The 16,524-nt window shown below is 39.7% G+C and overlaps 2 protein-coding genes across 2 annotated transcripts; one reads left to right on the top strand and one right to left on the bottom strand.

Moving 5' to 3' along the window:
- Nucleotides 1-303: 303 nt before the first annotated feature.
- LOC108761329 (uncharacterized) lies at nucleotides 304-1,044 on the bottom strand. The gene is made up of 2 exons (XM_018507784.1): nucleotides 938-1,044; nucleotides 304-849 (listed from the first exon to the last, which is right to left on the bottom strand). Exons 1-2 carry the CDS (start codon nucleotides 962-964, stop codon nucleotides 304-306), a joined length of 573 nt encoding a protein of 190 aa, XP_018363286.1. The 5' UTR covers nucleotides 965-1,044.
- Nucleotides 1,045-3,408: 2,364 nt separating this feature from the next.
- Nucleotides 3,409-7,164, top strand: Jra (Jun-related antigen). Its single transcript, XM_018508072.1, has one exon. The coding sequence runs from the start codon at nucleotides 4,195-4,197 to the stop codon at nucleotides 5,017-5,019; it is 825 nt and encodes a 274-aa protein (XP_018363574.1). The 5' UTR covers nucleotides 3,409-4,194; the 3' UTR covers nucleotides 5,020-7,164.
- The last annotated feature ends 9,360 nt before the right edge of the window (nucleotides 7,165-16,524 follow it).

A 16,524-nucleotide genomic window follows, 5' to 3' on the forward strand; every position in this document is an offset into this window, starting at 1 on the left:
AACTACATATGCATGCTTAATCGTCAGTGTACGACAACATACACACGTAATACATTGATGGATCCAGAAATTTGTCACGAAGGAACACGTAAGTGAATTTTTTTTAAGATCAAATATGAAAAGATATAGTATTAAATTATTATTTTAAAAAAGTAAAACTCTCTTAATGAATTTTCGTTTAAGTTACCCTATAGATGTTCTTAAACAAAATAACTTTTTAATTAATAATTCTATTAAAAAAATAACAGTACACACTTAAATCAAACACCACGCACTGTTATATGTATATAAATTATTATAACGTCATATACGACAACCTATAAAGTTTATAATAGTTTTAATTTTCGAATAACTCCGCATCTTTGCATCGAAATTGTTCGGTCGCTTTGAGTTTTTAAACTCAGTTTTAGGATTGTCACTTTTGACAATTCGAATCTTTAAATTGAAAAGTTTAATTAATGCCTTTGAAACTTTGAAAAATATATTTGTGCGAATAGGAAAAAAAGGGTAAATACGTAGCTGCCTCGCGACGCTGTTTCGATCAGTTAAGCCGCTCATTAAGAAGAGGAAGTAACGCGATACATCGCGGAAGAATATTAGCGACACGATCATCGAGCCAGAAGGTGCAACGTGAATCGATGTATCGGCATGCCATCGGTCACGTCGCGACGTCGCATGCTTGTCGTCCTCGCCGGATATTGACGCCTCACGCTCGCATTTCCTCGTGCAGGCCGGAAAATCACTGGCGAGACCCGGGAGAAGCGTCCTGTTAACTATGTCGCGGATGGAGTCGTCCACTTCGAGATTATTCTCTCGCGTGTCTTTACTTTCGCGAGAGCACGCACGCACCTATTATGCGACATACGAATGCGACTTGAGAATCGTATAATTGAAATTGATGTGAGAGATCGCACGCGAATGTCACTCAGGGAACCACCTGCTTTTTCTCGCTTTCCTTAACCATGACACTTGAATTAATGATACGCACGTGTTATGTATTCCGGTAACGAAAGGAAATATCATTCAAACGCATAGAAAGACTGACTTTGCTGAAATATGCAAAAATTTAACTACATACGGATCTAACGATAATTGGTGGTTCGATTAATTTAATCACACTTTGATTGTAATTCAGAAGTCCGTTATGTCTGACAGGAAATCTTTGTGGTAAAAATATTATGAATGAAGGAGATAGTGCAAAAAATTTTGTGAAATAAATTTTTTAATTAGATATTATGTATCTTACTTTGGAGCATAGAATGCCGTTTAAATTTCATTACTTTATTGCGTCTCTCTTGCTTTTCCTAAACAACCGATTCGGATAACATTTCAGCAAATAACGTACGCCTTCAACAAGATTTTCTTGGAAAAGATTCGAGGGAAACGATCAAAGGCGCTTTCTTGGGAAAATGTACACGGCCGGAATGTACAGTAAAACGCAAATTTGTTCGAAAATACACTCGATAAACAAGCGTTGATAAACGTCGATAAATGTACCTCTAAAAAGTTTTCACCAATTAGAATATTAAAATACTGATATATATAAAAATAAATATTAAAATACCGATATATAATAATAAATTAATAATTAAAAAAACAAGAAATAATCAAAAAATTAAAGGTATGACGTGTGAAGAAATCTCTACAAATCATAAAAAAATATTAATCGAACAGAGTTAAACTTTTTACAGATAGACGTTTTAAAAAATTCATCACGTCGTTTCGAAAAATCTGCTAGATGGATTCTCGTTCAAATTTCTTGCTTTTCTTGATATGCGATAAATAACGGTATACAAATGAGCGACAACGATATACAAAATTTATGACAAATGAACCTGAAGCGTTGATTTATCTTGAAGTTGATGCCTGAAGCTCTCACGGTCGAATGCATTAACCAAGGACGATAATGACGATCGTTTTGGTCGTCCTGAAAGTCACTCGGTGCATCGCAGACACAATTGTATAAGATGCAGACGGTCGATTACTGACATTATGCAGAGTACAGTACAATTGAGATTAGGGTTTACTGATATGCTTTTATGCAAATAATATTGATGTGACAAGTGGAGTAGTCAATAAGTAACTCTCGTTTGTTTGAAGTTGTTCTCATTTATAAAAAAGTGTATTCTTCATTTGAAAGAAGTTTCATGAAATATAATTAATCATCAATTTCCAACATCCATAATAAAGTCCAAACACTGTAGAGTAAAAAAACATTTTATGTTTGTGTTAAATAATATTCAAAATTGTTAGTGTTAAAATCTTTATGTTAAAATAATACAATTTACTAATAAGTGAGCAATTAACAAAAATCATGTATTTGAAAACGTAAATTCTAAGATAAAAAAATGAATAAAACGTTTTACTTTAACATATAAATGTTAATTTTATTGAGGAAATATTTCTCCACGACTTATTTATTAAATTGTGTTTATTTTTACACAATATTTATATTATTTTTTCTAACATATTTATCTTTTATTAAATTAACACAAAAATTTAAATGGATCTTTTAGAGCACGTGAAGCGTGTTTTTAACACAAATTTTCCAACGGTGTATGCATTGCAAGTTGAACATTTTAGAATTCAAATAATCAGGTAATTTTAATTTTTATTTATTTCGTTCTGATTAGTTGAATTCTAATTTCCAAAGAATCTAATACGAACTTAAAAAAAATTAGAACTTCCACAAGGATTTGGATAAGCGAAATTGTTTTAAATCCAACGATATTATGATATCGAAACTTTATTAATTACGTGAATACATTTGTTTTCTGTAAGCAAAGATTTTGCCACCTCGAAAATATGCATATTTTGGTGCAGATGTTTCGTGATGCCTAATTTTTTTTACACGAGCTTTTTAAAAACCGTTCAATTTCGGCAAAAACGTAGGAACTCGTTTGCCTGCCCAAAGCGATGAAAAAGGAGACCCTAAATCTGCGGACACAGTCGCGTAGAAGCGAGACAACGAACATAAAGCATCGTTCCCACCTATACAGATGAGTCTTTTGATCAATATAGTGGAAGCAATTAATTAGTCTGTGAAATTGGTTCGATCGGTACCACCTATGTTTTAAACGATCTCAAACGATCCTCTGGATATCTGATATTCAATGACAGCTCGTATCTCCAGCTATTTCGGAATGTCTGTCAGACAAACATGCACCTTAATCCTGTTACCGGCATTTCGATCCCTTCCCTATCCGTCAAACTCCCCACTACAAGCACGAATATCCAACCAAGGGCGCATGCGCCCGTCATTTCCCAGTAGCTCCGATCGGTCGGCCAATCAGGCGCACCGGATGGCGACATCGCCGGCCAATCGGCGTCGCGTTCGATGACGACAGCGCTATTTTCAGCCGGCGTGACTCACGGGATATAAGCGAGTACGTTTAGTTGGATGTTCACAAGTTGTCGGGCCACCGTGGCGGACAGGGTGATCCGCGTTCGCGCAAAGCACGTCGCCGCGATCCCGTCGTAGCGTTATCGTTCTGTCGAGCAGAAAGACGGTACACGCGCACCACGTTGTGTGTCGTGAGTCATTGTTGTGTTGACAGTCGAAGCAGGCGGGAGGTAGGAAAGGGAGCGAGACAGGCGAGCAGGCAGGTTGCCGCTTCTCAGCGCGGACCGGTTGTTGTCGCATCGGCGTAGTGCACGCCAAAGACGTGCGTTAAACATCGCTGTCTTTTCTCCACCGATTTGAAGTGTCGACTTTGGTCGACTTCGCTTGTATCAGGTGTCGGCCGCGCCGGGGTGATTGGTGCGCGATATACGCCGAGTGACGTGACGGTGGGACGGACGGACGGACGGAGGTGCGGCGTGGAGTAAGGAGAGACGGCAGTCGTACCGCGAGTGAATTTTTGCGTACAGCCGCGAGCGGCTGTTATGTAATCGCTGCAGCGCGGAGCGAAGTGTTTGCGCGTTGACGTAGGCAAAGAAGGAGAGAGAAAGATAGAGAGAGAGAGAGAGAGAACGTGAAAGACACGACGGAGAACGTCGCAGAACTCGTTGACGTGTTGAAACTTGAGGAAAGTCCGTCGTTCTATTTAACTCTTCGGGCCGGCTTAAGCGAGTCGTGTGCCACTCCGGGGGGAACGACCGCTTTCCCGTCCGGAGGCGAGAAATTAGAAGGAGTCGAGGGTAAAACCTCGGTATTGCCTAATCGAGGAGAAGTTAATTAGCCCGGCGGCATCGATGGTGCGCAGCCTAACGATGGAGCAGACGTTCTACGAGGACGCGGGCATGTACAGTGCGATGAACGGTCGCGAGAACCACAGCGTGGTCCAGCTCAAGCGGAATCTCACGCTCGACCTGAACAGTTGCCAGAAGCTGAACTCGCAGGCGAAGAGGCCACGGTTGGGCCCGCTGCCACCCGCCCTGAACAACGTCACCCCGATTCTAAGCTCGCCGGATCTCAACATGCTGAAGCTGGCGTCGCCCGAGCTGGAGAAACTGATCATGACGCAGCCGGACGGTCTGGTAACCGGTCTACCGACCCCGACCACCCAGATCCTCTTCCCCAAAGCGGTGACCGAGGCCCAGGAGTTGTACGCGCGCGGCTTCGTCGACGCGCTCAACGAGCTTCATCACTCCGACAGCTCGCAGGAACCCGGCAGCATGCACGGCGCGACGTACACGACTCTCGAGCCGCCCGGTAGCGTGCAAAGTACAGAGTCCACCATGAGCAATCCCGGCATGGTGCACGTAAAGGACGAGCCGCAGACGGTGCCGAGCGTCTCGAGCACGCCGCCGATGTCGCCGATCGACATGGAGAACCAGGAGAAGATCAAGCTGGAGAGGAAGCGGCAGAGGAACCGCGTGGCCGCCTCCAAGTGCCGACGGCGCAAGCTCGAGCGCATCTCCAGGCTCGAGGACAAGGTCAAGCTGCTCAAGGGCGAGAACACCGAGCTGAGCGGCATTGTGCACAAGCTCAAAGAGCACGTGTGCCGGCTTAAGGAGCAGGTCATGGACCACGTGCACGCTGGCTGTCAGATCATGACCGTCAACAACCAGTTTTGAACGGACTCTCGATCGCTACCCCCTCCCCAATCGAGGAGGGACGATTGGGAGAACGAACGAGCCAACCCTCCGGGCTACCCCTTCGCTGTCGCCGTGCTCATCATCGTCTTCTTGCCCCATCGCGCGAAGGTAGTTTTCGCGAGTAGAACGAACAGTGAAACTTTCTTCACCGGCAACTACGTTTTCACCGGCCGGGCTGTTGAATCTCCTTTTCTACGATTGTGATCGAAAGGAAAATTCCTTGCTGGCGCCATGGGCTTATCGTTCGGAAACGTCTCCCTTCTTATCTCAACCGCACGAATTCTTTGTTTCTTTTACGACCGAGAAGAAAAAAGATGAAGTTCAACTACGTCTTTCGATATCGCCGAGGAGTTTGAGACGGAAGAAGCGGTATCTTCGACGAGCGCAGGATAATTCCATTGTCATCCTGAAGAAGGATCTTCGCAAAGAAGGGAGGGAGAAAAGGAGCGAGTCCATCGTTCGCCGTTTTCTCTCTTGGTTCTTCTGTGACATGATCGGGGAGGAGACGATCGTACAACGATGGCAAGAACAGTAAGCAGCAGGCGGAGCAGGAGGAGGAGGAGGAGGGAAAGGAGGTGGTGACGGTCGTGGTGGAGTCGGTGGAGAAGGAGGAAGGAGTGCCTTCGTACACAACGTGAAACGTAAAGGATGCTTTTAGGAGAGTGGCGGGCGTGCGCGCGTGCGTGTTGCGCGCATGCGAAAGACTTTACACGCACGAGCACGCTCGGCGACGGGCGAATGCGTGTATTATATGCGAGAGAGAAAGAGAGAATGTATGCATGCAGAGAGAGAAAGAGAGAGAGAGAGATCGCGCGAGGTAGCACGAGGGGGGAGTATCGCGGCGGCCATTTTGGAGAACGCGAGAGAACTGGCGGGAGATTCAAAGCTACCGAAAGCTGTCCAAGTAAACACCAACTAAGAGTAGCATGATAAATGTTACAATTTCACTCTCAATAACTGTTATATACAACATGTGTTTATCACATCTATCAATGAAATCGAGAGGTCATGTTTATTTTTTACTGAATGCACTTTCGCGAGAGAGACTCGAGCATTCCGCTAGTCTTGGAAACTTCAACCTTGGTGCATACAAAATGTCGTATTATTATATATTATGTTACGTTATCTTCAATGTGAAATTGTAACATTGATGTTACGTTACTATTGGTGCTTACCGGGTGAAGCTTTTTTTCTTTCCTCCATCTTTCTTCCCTTCGTTGTCGAGCAAGCGATCGTCGTCCAACGATTCGCTCCGTTTTCAAATTTCAGGATGCTTGAAATTTTGCGTCTAGGAACGAGATCGATAGAACAGCCATTAGATCGATAGAAAGCGAAGGGCTCCCTCTTTCTTTTTCGGCAGTGGACGGCAGTGCCGATTTTCTTCTCTACGCGGACTCGCGTACTCGGTTCGCTTGTACAGTTTTGATATGGGACACGTTCGCTTTGCTAGTGACATAAATCAAGTTTCGAAAATTGTTCCTTTGACACAAATACACCCCCGAATACGCGCGAGGTGGTTTTTAAGCCTCGTGCCAAGTTGCGAGGATCGACGATCCCCGCGTTCATCGCCGGCTCTTTTTTTTCCGATGCGAACGAGGGAGACGACTGTGTATTTTTGCGAATCAATCAAAACGAGAGATTCTCATCTTCGGAACCGGAAGGAACCACGCGACCGATTACATGTGATAAGCGCAATCAAACCGGGAGATCACGTTTGCCTTTTACCGAATGCACTTTCGCGAGAGAGACTCGAGCATTCCGCTAGTTTTGGAAACTTCTACACTTTTGGTGCATATAAAATATTGACAAATTAATTAATTCTAAGGAGTAATATATTACGGTGCTGTATTATAGCCGCGCAGAAACGTGCATTAGGGCAGTTGTAATAACGCGTATTCTAACGTATCGGGCGACTGAATCGATCGACGACTATCGAAGTGTCGAAACGAGCTTGATTTATTAAGTGGCGTGTGTCTCGCGTAATTCTTTTTAAATAAATGGAAACAAGTTTCAAATTTTTACAATATATATTTGTCTATATCGCGAAAAGATTGAATCTTTAACAATTAAATTAAAGTATTTTTCTAATTGTGATCAGTGAAATTATGTGTACATATAATTATAAAGAGGCATATATATATATATATATATTTAGTATATATGTAAAATTTTTTAATTGTTAAAATTGTAAAAATATGTACAGATTGTTTCAGTATCTTCCATATGTACGTATTTTAAACCGCTTGAAGAATCATTTGAATAAAGAGATATCTACGCTATGTTGAAAACTATCGGCAGAGAAGACGCGTTCGCTGCAATCGTATGCCTCGCCGCCCCGCGTGCAATTAATCGCGATTGACATTGTTCGATATTTCTTCTAAGATGGTCGATATTTTTCTCCGACGTGCCTCGACGTCATTTCGCCTGCAACGCGCTGATCGGACGGTACCGAAGTAGCCTCGTTTTTAAACCCGCTTTTGGAGAAGAACTAGCGCTATTAAGGCTGTACAAATAGAGTAGTGTTTCAGAGCAGTCGTGCGTATTGAACCTGTCAAAGAATCGTCATTCTGGGCGAAAAAAAAAATGGACGCGGTGTACGCTCGCGGTGTGAGGGACTGTCCTGCAATCGCCTGACGCGTGCCTATTAATCTAGATTACGCTTGATTACCGACGTACAAAGTACCGAGGCGAATCACGCGTAATTATACGATCGATCGGATCACGCTTATCATCGTCATACGGGATAATCGAGAAAATTGGTTCCAACTAGTCTGGCTCATCTAGCGCGAACTATAAAAAAATGATTAGTCGAACAAATAAATTTTGCTACTAAAAAATTCGAAAATGTGATCAATTTTCTACGCGGAAAGAAAGATTTTGCTGAAATACTTGAAAAACTTACAATAATAAATGATTTGTTAAGACTGTAATGTGAATATACAACAAGTACGAATATTAATAATTAAAAGCTTATAATGGTCGAGAAGCTGGATTTTTAATGCTTTAAATAATTCAATGTGAATTAAAAAAATTAGCTTAGATCTGAAAATAATTTTTAGATTATCAAAATAATTATGTAGAGCGCTTAAGCGTTATTGACAATGTTGTAAAAAATTGTAACACTCTAGTAATCAGTTTGAACGTCTTACATAATTATTTTGATGGTCCAAATAAAATTCTTTTCAAATCAATATCCAGCTAAAATTTTAGATACCTCATCAAATCGTTCTTTTTACGTATGAATCGGAACGGCGGATGACGTACTTAAAGATACGGAAAACTAATAAAAGTAGCCTCATATTATGCCTGGTTCGATTGGTACACCGCGTCCATTCGTGCGATAGGAAGCCCGAAATCTTTCCCTTAGCTCTTAAGCCGGAGACAGCCAGCGAGACACGTTCTCCTCTTGGTTCTTCTGCGCGTTTCATGACGCGTAGAACTCCATTTCGTCATATGTGCATCTAGTCTTGTCCAGTATGCCCTTGTAACGCGCGACGCGTATGCGTGAGCCGCATACCGCACACACACACACACACACATATGCGCACACAACAACACGGTGGTCGTCGCGACCGCGTTCAATCACGTGTCGCAAGCTGCACGGCGTCGGGAGGCGTCGCGACGTCGGTCATCTGCGATATCGGACTCGCCATACTGGAACCGGCAGGCGTCCACATTGCTGGAAATACACACTCGTTTCTCTTACGACACACGGAACGGTTTTGTTGAATATCCAAGAGTTTAGCTAGCTATATATACACGCAGAGAATTTTTTCGTAGAGTTTACTCTGAAAATATGATAGTCGTGAGACAACATTATATTTCGAAGAATTTTTTAATGCAAACCTCTCTCATTTATTAATAAAACTACGATAAAATATAAAATAAGTTTGTGGTAAAAAAAATCTGTAAAATATTGTATTGTATCACAACTACTATATTTTCAGGGTAAATTTTAAAAGAAAATTCTCTCCGTGTAGATTTGAAAATAATTACCACCAAAATAATTGTATGTAAGACACCTCGAGCAAGATACGGGTTATCTCCGTGTCTTGGTATATATCGTTAAATGCCAACGTTTCTTAAACATTGCAGTTCATTTCACCAGGGCGAGAAGCAATCCGACACTGCCCAGGTATGATGATACTGCAAAAAATTTTTACATTCTAGCAACTTGAGCTTCTACCAGCTTCATCGTCCAATATTTCGATGGTCTAACGTAATTACTTTCTGTCTAGCTAAATTTTTAGACACTTCAGCAAAGTCCTTTCCGTGCACAGTACTGACGCACATTCACCACTGTCGTACATCCCCCGTACTCTTGGCGCACACGAAACCGTATAATATATTTTGATACGAAGACCGCGTAGGCTGAGCCCGAGAACGCACGCAAGTTATTGTTATCGTGATGATATCGGCAATAAGTAAACCTCCTATCTCTTTGCACGGGAAATGTCCCTGTACCGGATGCTCAGTTTAATCTCTCCGTTCGGTTACACTAGTCAACAAATAAAAAATGTCTTCGATAATATGAATTAAACGAGATGGTTCTTAATCATTTTCGTTTATTGAATATATCAGTATTGAATATATCGAATATATCAGTAAAACTTTGTAGCATGTACAATCTTTTGTTATTGAAATATTTATCAGAACGTCATTTTTTGATAAAAATATCTGCTTTACTTTGCTTTAGTAACTTTTATCTCACGAGACAAGAGTTAAAATTTTCCTTTCAACCGTGTGAGAAGAGATTTACATAACAATGTATATAGCACGCAAGAGAAACTCAACTTTTATCCTGTTCTTTGACAAATGTAAGCTGTAAGCTTTCTTCAAAATTTTTATAAGCGACGTATTTTTTGTGATTTTATGTAATGAAAGAGCCATATAACATAATTTATTTGGCACATTTATACAAAATCTGAGAGCGAGTGTAGCAGAGTAGACAGCGCAATGGTCTGCCATGTTAGAGATCCTGGGTTCGATTCCCGGTGAAACCAAAATATTTTCATACACTCGTTCTCCTCTCGGAAGGAAGCGGCAACTCACCGAGAGTATCCTTGCCAAGAATACTTTTTTAAACAAAAACTTCATCGTTCGGAATCGACATTAAATTGTAGGTCCCATATGAACTGTGTGAGATCAGCATGCGCACTACGGGCATATGAGAATGAGAGAAGTTACCACGCTCAGACACGAGCAACAGGATTAAAGAGAGATACAAAATCTGGAAAGAATTCGCCATATTTAAATCTTCAAGAAACAAAGTCTTTTTTACTACATAAGAGTAACATGCTATGACTTTTTGAATTATTACAAAAATATAGCCAATTTTAATAAATATGTGGTTCAATACTGTCAACTAAACATTTATTTAGAGTAAATAAGTATATCAAATACGACATAGAATGCCATAATTTCGGTCCAAGTTAGATGTTTCGAATAATACAATTAAATAAATTTATTTCAGATATGAGAGATTGCGCGCCAATAACTTTCGGACTTTTAACACAATCAGTCTGAAACGCCACTAATCCCTCCAAATTTCCTCTAAATTAAATTTAGAAAAACTGTAAAGAAATTGCGAGAAATATTACCTCAGTCAGAGTATATATGTTATATAAAAAAAAATATATGTTTAATAAAATAATTGGTTCTTGTATCAAATAAATACATCTTTATATTTAATAAATATTTAGTTGGCAGTATTCAACTAAATATTTTTAAAAGCGACAATATTTTTTCTCAGTGTAGATATGAAAAATAGAGTCAACAAAAAGGCACAAAATGTCCAGTTTTACCAATATCGAAACTTTGTTGACCAGTGTTATCCGTAAAGTTATCGGCGATCCAAGAGTTTTTAAATAACGATTGTTACTGCGTTCTCTTTAAAATGCGTTTCAAAGAACTCGGATATAATCGAACGGAAAGATTGGAATGGGACACCTTGTAGAGGGGAGCGAGCAATAACAAAGCAATCTTACCTCCGTTTTGCGCATTATCTAACGCGAGACGGATCGCGCGCGCGTGATCGCGAAGAAAAATACTTCACAAGCGGGAACGGGGAAAAATATCGCGATTACGTTGCGCAATCCTTCGCGAATAATGTCCTCGTCCCCGTAACTTTGTCCAAGAATTTCCGAGTCTCTTGCCGGCGTGATCAGAGCAGCGGTGACCGGAACAATTATTCGATAAGGGCGACTGTCGTGATAAAAGGAAAGGGACGAGTGATATCTTACGCTTTGTATTGTTTCGCGGGATATTTTTCGACGAGATAAAAATCGACGTTCGATCAGATCGAGGATTAAGCGCGAATTCGAAGATCCGTCGCTCGCGACGGAACGCATGCGTCTTTCTTCGTGCGGACGTTGCGTAATCGTCGTCGCGCGAAATCTAACGGGTGTGCCCGGCGCGAGTGGGGACCACACCTATCGATTTATCTGCGACTCGTATCTCCTCGGCACGTCAGAAGAAAATATATATTTTACTAATAACGTTTCTTCGAGCGACGTTTTTTAAGTGGGCGAAAACCATTTTTCCGTGCGACGCACGACTCGTGTATATGTCGGACGATTTTTAGACGCGAGAATGGAGCTTCAATCAAATTAATTAAGCGCGCTGAAACGATTGGCGAATCCGGGCCCTCTTCGCGACGTAGATCGCGATCGATCTTTTACAGTACACATTTACGACTTACGCATATTTTTATCGAGTCGAGAAGGAGGAGGACGCCGAAAGTGCTTGCGCGAACTTGCGCGCTTATCTGACATTTACGACTGTCCGTTGGCCTCGTTCTCCCTCTCTCTGTACTTTCTTTTTTTAACATTGAGACACGAGAATGTTAAGATATATTTATTTCTTAAGATTAACTCCCGCTGATACTCGCTACGATCGCTACGATAATCTACGCTTTGCGGAAACAAGCAGAATATCAAGACAGAGAACAATTGTCGTAGAGAGATTTCTCGTGTATGAAACGTCGTCGTTGTAACGTACGCAACAGCTTCGGCAGAGGTATTTACGAAGGAAAAAAGTCGGATTATTATGAGCGGTGATTACGTAACGATATTGCGGCGGCGAGTATCGGTGGACTAATGCGCGCTGTTCCCTCTCGCTTGGATATCACACTCTTTGTATTTATTCGTCGCGATGATGCCTCTTTGCTCTTGCTCGCAGAATCTCGGATCGAGGGGATGACCACTAGCTGAAATATTGTTCCACTGATTATACGATTTCATCTGATTACAAATAATTTTTTTCACTACGTATAAAGTTATTTGGTAAAATATACCATTTTATTTACACCGAGAAAAATGGTCCGGTTGGATTAAACAGTAATTCTGCTGGAAGACGGACGAATCAGAATTTCCTGGTTTTGTCTATTAGAATTCTGGTTAATATAATTATTCCGGTAAAAATAAGAATTCTAGTAGATTTTACCAGAAATGTAGTATCAACCAGAATTCCGGTTATCTCAACTAGTATTCTAATAAATTTAACCAGAGAGAGAAATTTCTGACTCGTCCATTTTCAACCAGAAATGTTTTTCAATGTAATATTAATTTCTCGTGGTTGCATATGTAATTCTCGGATTATACATAGAGATTTCATAATCATTTCGAGGTTTCACGATTACATTAAGTCTAAGTGATTATCCTCTCGTCTCGGATTTATCGTGCCTGAGCAACTCAAGCGACATTTGAGGGCGAGACAAAAGCGAAATCCTCGCCCGTACATTCTGATGTTTAACCCTTTGCGATCGCATCGATGCGATGAAAAGATTTTATTTTAAGGGAGAGAGGTCGTTGGAGCGTGTGCTATCTCGGAGGAATTTTGGAAGGGTGTATGTAAGATATATACAGTATCGACTCATCTCGATGTAGAACCGCAAAGGGCTAGAATCAAAGGAAACTTCTCCGTATTCTCTCGCGCATTCGATGTTAAGCCTCTGAAGCTGACGGTGGATCTGTCGAACCCATTCAATTTTATTCTTTATATTTTATCTGCAAATTATTGTTATTAAAATAAACTTAGGCACATCGAGATTCGTTTTGGCCGAATATGGCCTTTCTCGCTTTTTTGAATAAACTTCTCAAGCAAACGATTCAAAAAACATTTTGCTGAAAAAACGTATTTTAAACTAGTAAAAAAGAAACCTTTAATAAACGTTACAAACGTCTTATAAATGCTTTTGTAACGTTTATTAAATAATTTTAAAAAACGTATCAAATTTTAAACATTTATTTTTCAGTTTATATATTTATTGCATGATTTCTAAAATACACTCAGTGTATTTTGAACATAACCGTGTTGCTTGGGTTAGTATTCATTCTTTTTTATACGACATTACGTCATTTTAGATCCTCGTAATGGATTATAACTTGTGCCTTTTAGTCAACATTGAATGGGTCTCACAGATCGAGCGTTATAAGTTATAAGTGTGTTACAGATTTGAACGTCAGTTTCGGAGGGTTAAACACGCCCGCATGGATCTTTTATGATTTTATGTAACGCGCCGTGAAATAGAAACGAGGGAATACGGAAGCAGTGCTCGCGTACCAGACATGTATTCACATGCCTTCGCGGCGTGCCTTCTTTTTCTCAAGTTATAATAAATCGTGCGGGCGACATTCTTCAAGGGGCATGCGTCTTTTTTTTCGGGCGTTAGCCCGCGGCGAGGAGAGCGGTGGCGCAAGATGTATGAAAGTAACGGAAACCACATGTGATTTAGTCAGTAAGAGCGAGAAAAACCCCCCATTAGAATTTAATATTTGCGTGGCGAGGTGTTGTGTGGTGGTTAACGACGCCTGTAAAAAAAGAGAGAGATATATATATATATATATATACATACATATACATATATATATATTATAGAAACACACACATACATTCACACACGCGCGCGCCGTAGAGAGTTACGTATAACATTATACATGAGAGTAAATATTGCTATTATAAATGTAATAATATTATATATATATATATACACATATATATATGTTATATATTGTCTACCGACAGAGAGCGAAGAAATCTTTTTTTACGAATAATTTTATTTTTGAATGAAATACGACGAAAATAAAATTTCAATACATTAAACACAAACAAGTTGTGTAACTTTCTTTCTTAATCCCTGATGTAATTCTGATATAAATTTTATATATATGTATATAACGCATTTCTGCTAATCTTTCGTAACTCTTGTTGCATGTAATTATATGACCCTTAACCCTTGAATACAGTTTGTGATCAGTGATTTGTTTTTCTTTTACATTTCTGAAAATCATTAAGAGAGGAATCATTTTCGAATATCACGCGAGAGAGAACGGAAACTGAATTCCAACATGCGGAGCGACTAAATCTCCCCCTCCGATCGCGTTAATTATAGCAATTGACTAATTGGCTCAATTGGGAAAGTTCTTGGTACTAATTAAAATCGGGCGAGCGGGCTTTTAAAAGTGCACTAGTTATTAGAACGACCTTTCATTCTGAGAATCTCTTTTTAACGAACGCTAATCCAGGTTTTATTTTCTTTCGTTAAGACAACGAAGTATTATCAAATAATACTTGTTGTATTGTCTACCGATAGAGTAATTAGATAAAAATATAATTTAATATTATGTAGTATAATTTTATAAAAGTAATATGACATCGAGTTACTCCTTCGGTAATAAATGTGTGTTCAATAATTTTCAAGAAAATATCATCTTTTTAATAATATCCATAAAACTTGCGATAATAAATACAGTTTTTATTCAAGATACTGACATCCTGTATTTGCGGCTCTTTTGATTTGGCTTAGTCATCATTTTACATTACCATCAAATCGTAGACGCGAACGCGCAGCATTATTCGAATTTATTTTCACATTAAGTTTATCAGCGTAAGGTTAAAATTGTTAATAAAAGGTTATATTTTAAAATATTCTATTCAAGAGACATAGTCACTTCTTTTGAAAACAATGAAATCTTCACAATTGTAGAACAAACAGCAATATCATGAAAATTATTAATTACAATTCAGACTGTATTATAAAATATTTTCTCTTGTACACTTGGGAAATAATCGCTTCAGGGATAAATCTATTTTAGAGAGAAAAAATATTTCCAAGTACAAGAGTAATGTTTATTGGAATTAAAATGTCATACGAAGGAATGTCGTATATGACACTTGAGAATTATCTATGGCTTTTGGAATCCACGTGTGTGATCGCAGCAGCGCAATTATCGCGCCTACAAGATTACGACCTCAATTACGTCTTACGGACTCGGGCTGTTAATAATTACAATTTTTCGCGTTATTTTTAGCAAGAAGGACATTTAAAACAAAGGTGCACAGGCTCTTTAAATCCGGCTATCGTAAGAGAAAGGTGAGATGATCGTAGGAAACGTCAATTCATGGCCGCGGATGAGTCGATAAGGCATAAATTCCGTCGAGCATGGAATCCACAGTGAAATGCCACATTCACGAACGCATGTGTGCGATATGTGCAAATAACTCGTGAGTTATAGTCGAAGGAAACAGGAAGACAGAAACCAGAAAAAAAATAAAAAAAATAGATAAATAGATAGATACCTAGAGAAAGGCGTTTATTAACCTTTACCGTACCATCTACAATTTGGTGCCTCATCCATACCATCAAGGGTCACTTCAAATCTCTTCGTTTTTTCACCTCTTCAGAATAATTCAAAAAATCTCTAAAATTCACCAACATACTTTCAACTTTCTAGAGTAAATATTGACTCTTCATTTTGGAAAATAATAAAATGTAGTATAATTTATAATTACCGAAAGACTCAAAGAAACTTGCACGAACAGGAATCGCTCGGTCACTAGTTACCTATATTCGTACGGTAAGGGTTAACCCTTACCTTATTCTATGGCAAGCCCTTCAAGAACATAAAAAACGACAAGTAAAAAACGAAATAAAAAAAATGGTAACGAAAACAATACAAAACAATACGACATCAGAGAGAAAGAGAGAGGCGTTTGATTTTAAATTAGAAAATTGTGACTATGGCAAGCCCTTCAAGAACATAAAAAACGACGAGTAAAAAACGAAATAAAAAAAATGGTAACGAAAACATACAAAACAATACGACATCAGAGAGAAAGAGAGAGGCGTTTGATTTTAAATTAGAAAATTGTGAAGCTGGAATTAAGATGGTTACTTTATTCTGCAAACTATTACACACTGTTCTATGTTTTATGTATCTTAATCTAGTAAACTATTTTTTTTTAAAGGTTTTTTGCCAAGAAACTTATCGATTATACGATGCTAATACTGTGTAATTACAATAATAGCTGACAGCGACATGATAGGCACATAAAAGTGGTCGAACAATGAAACGACTCACACGGTCCCGTCGTATTTTCAACGCGGTCTAAGCCGGAGATAAAAATTCAGAGGACGCCGTCGCTTCGACTCGCGTGTACGCGGAAGATATCGCCGCGTTATCGACGACGGTGTTATCGTGGCTG

This window comes from Trachymyrmex cornetzi, unplaced genomic scaffold, assembly GCF_001594075.2.
Source record: "Trachymyrmex cornetzi isolate Tcor2-1 unplaced genomic scaffold, Tcor1.1 scaffold248, whole genome shotgun sequence".
Taxonomy (NCBI): Eukaryota; Metazoa; Arthropoda; class Insecta; order Hymenoptera; family Formicidae; genus Trachymyrmex; species Trachymyrmex cornetzi.

What these genes read in the sequence shown, in the direction of transcription:
- LOC108761329 (XM_018507784.1), bottom strand. Translation starts at nt 964, where the DNA reads ATGGTTAAGGAAAGCGAGAAAAAGCAG. An exon ending in AGGAAAGCGAGAAAAAGCAG is followed by an intron (nt 850 to 937) that starts GTGGTTCCCTGA and finishes GTCGCATAATAG; the next exon opens with GTGCGTGCGTGCTCTCGCGA.
- Jra (XM_018508072.1), top strand. Translation starts at nt 4,195, where the DNA reads ATGGTGCGCAGCCTAACGATGGAGCAGACGTTCTACGAGGACGCGGGC.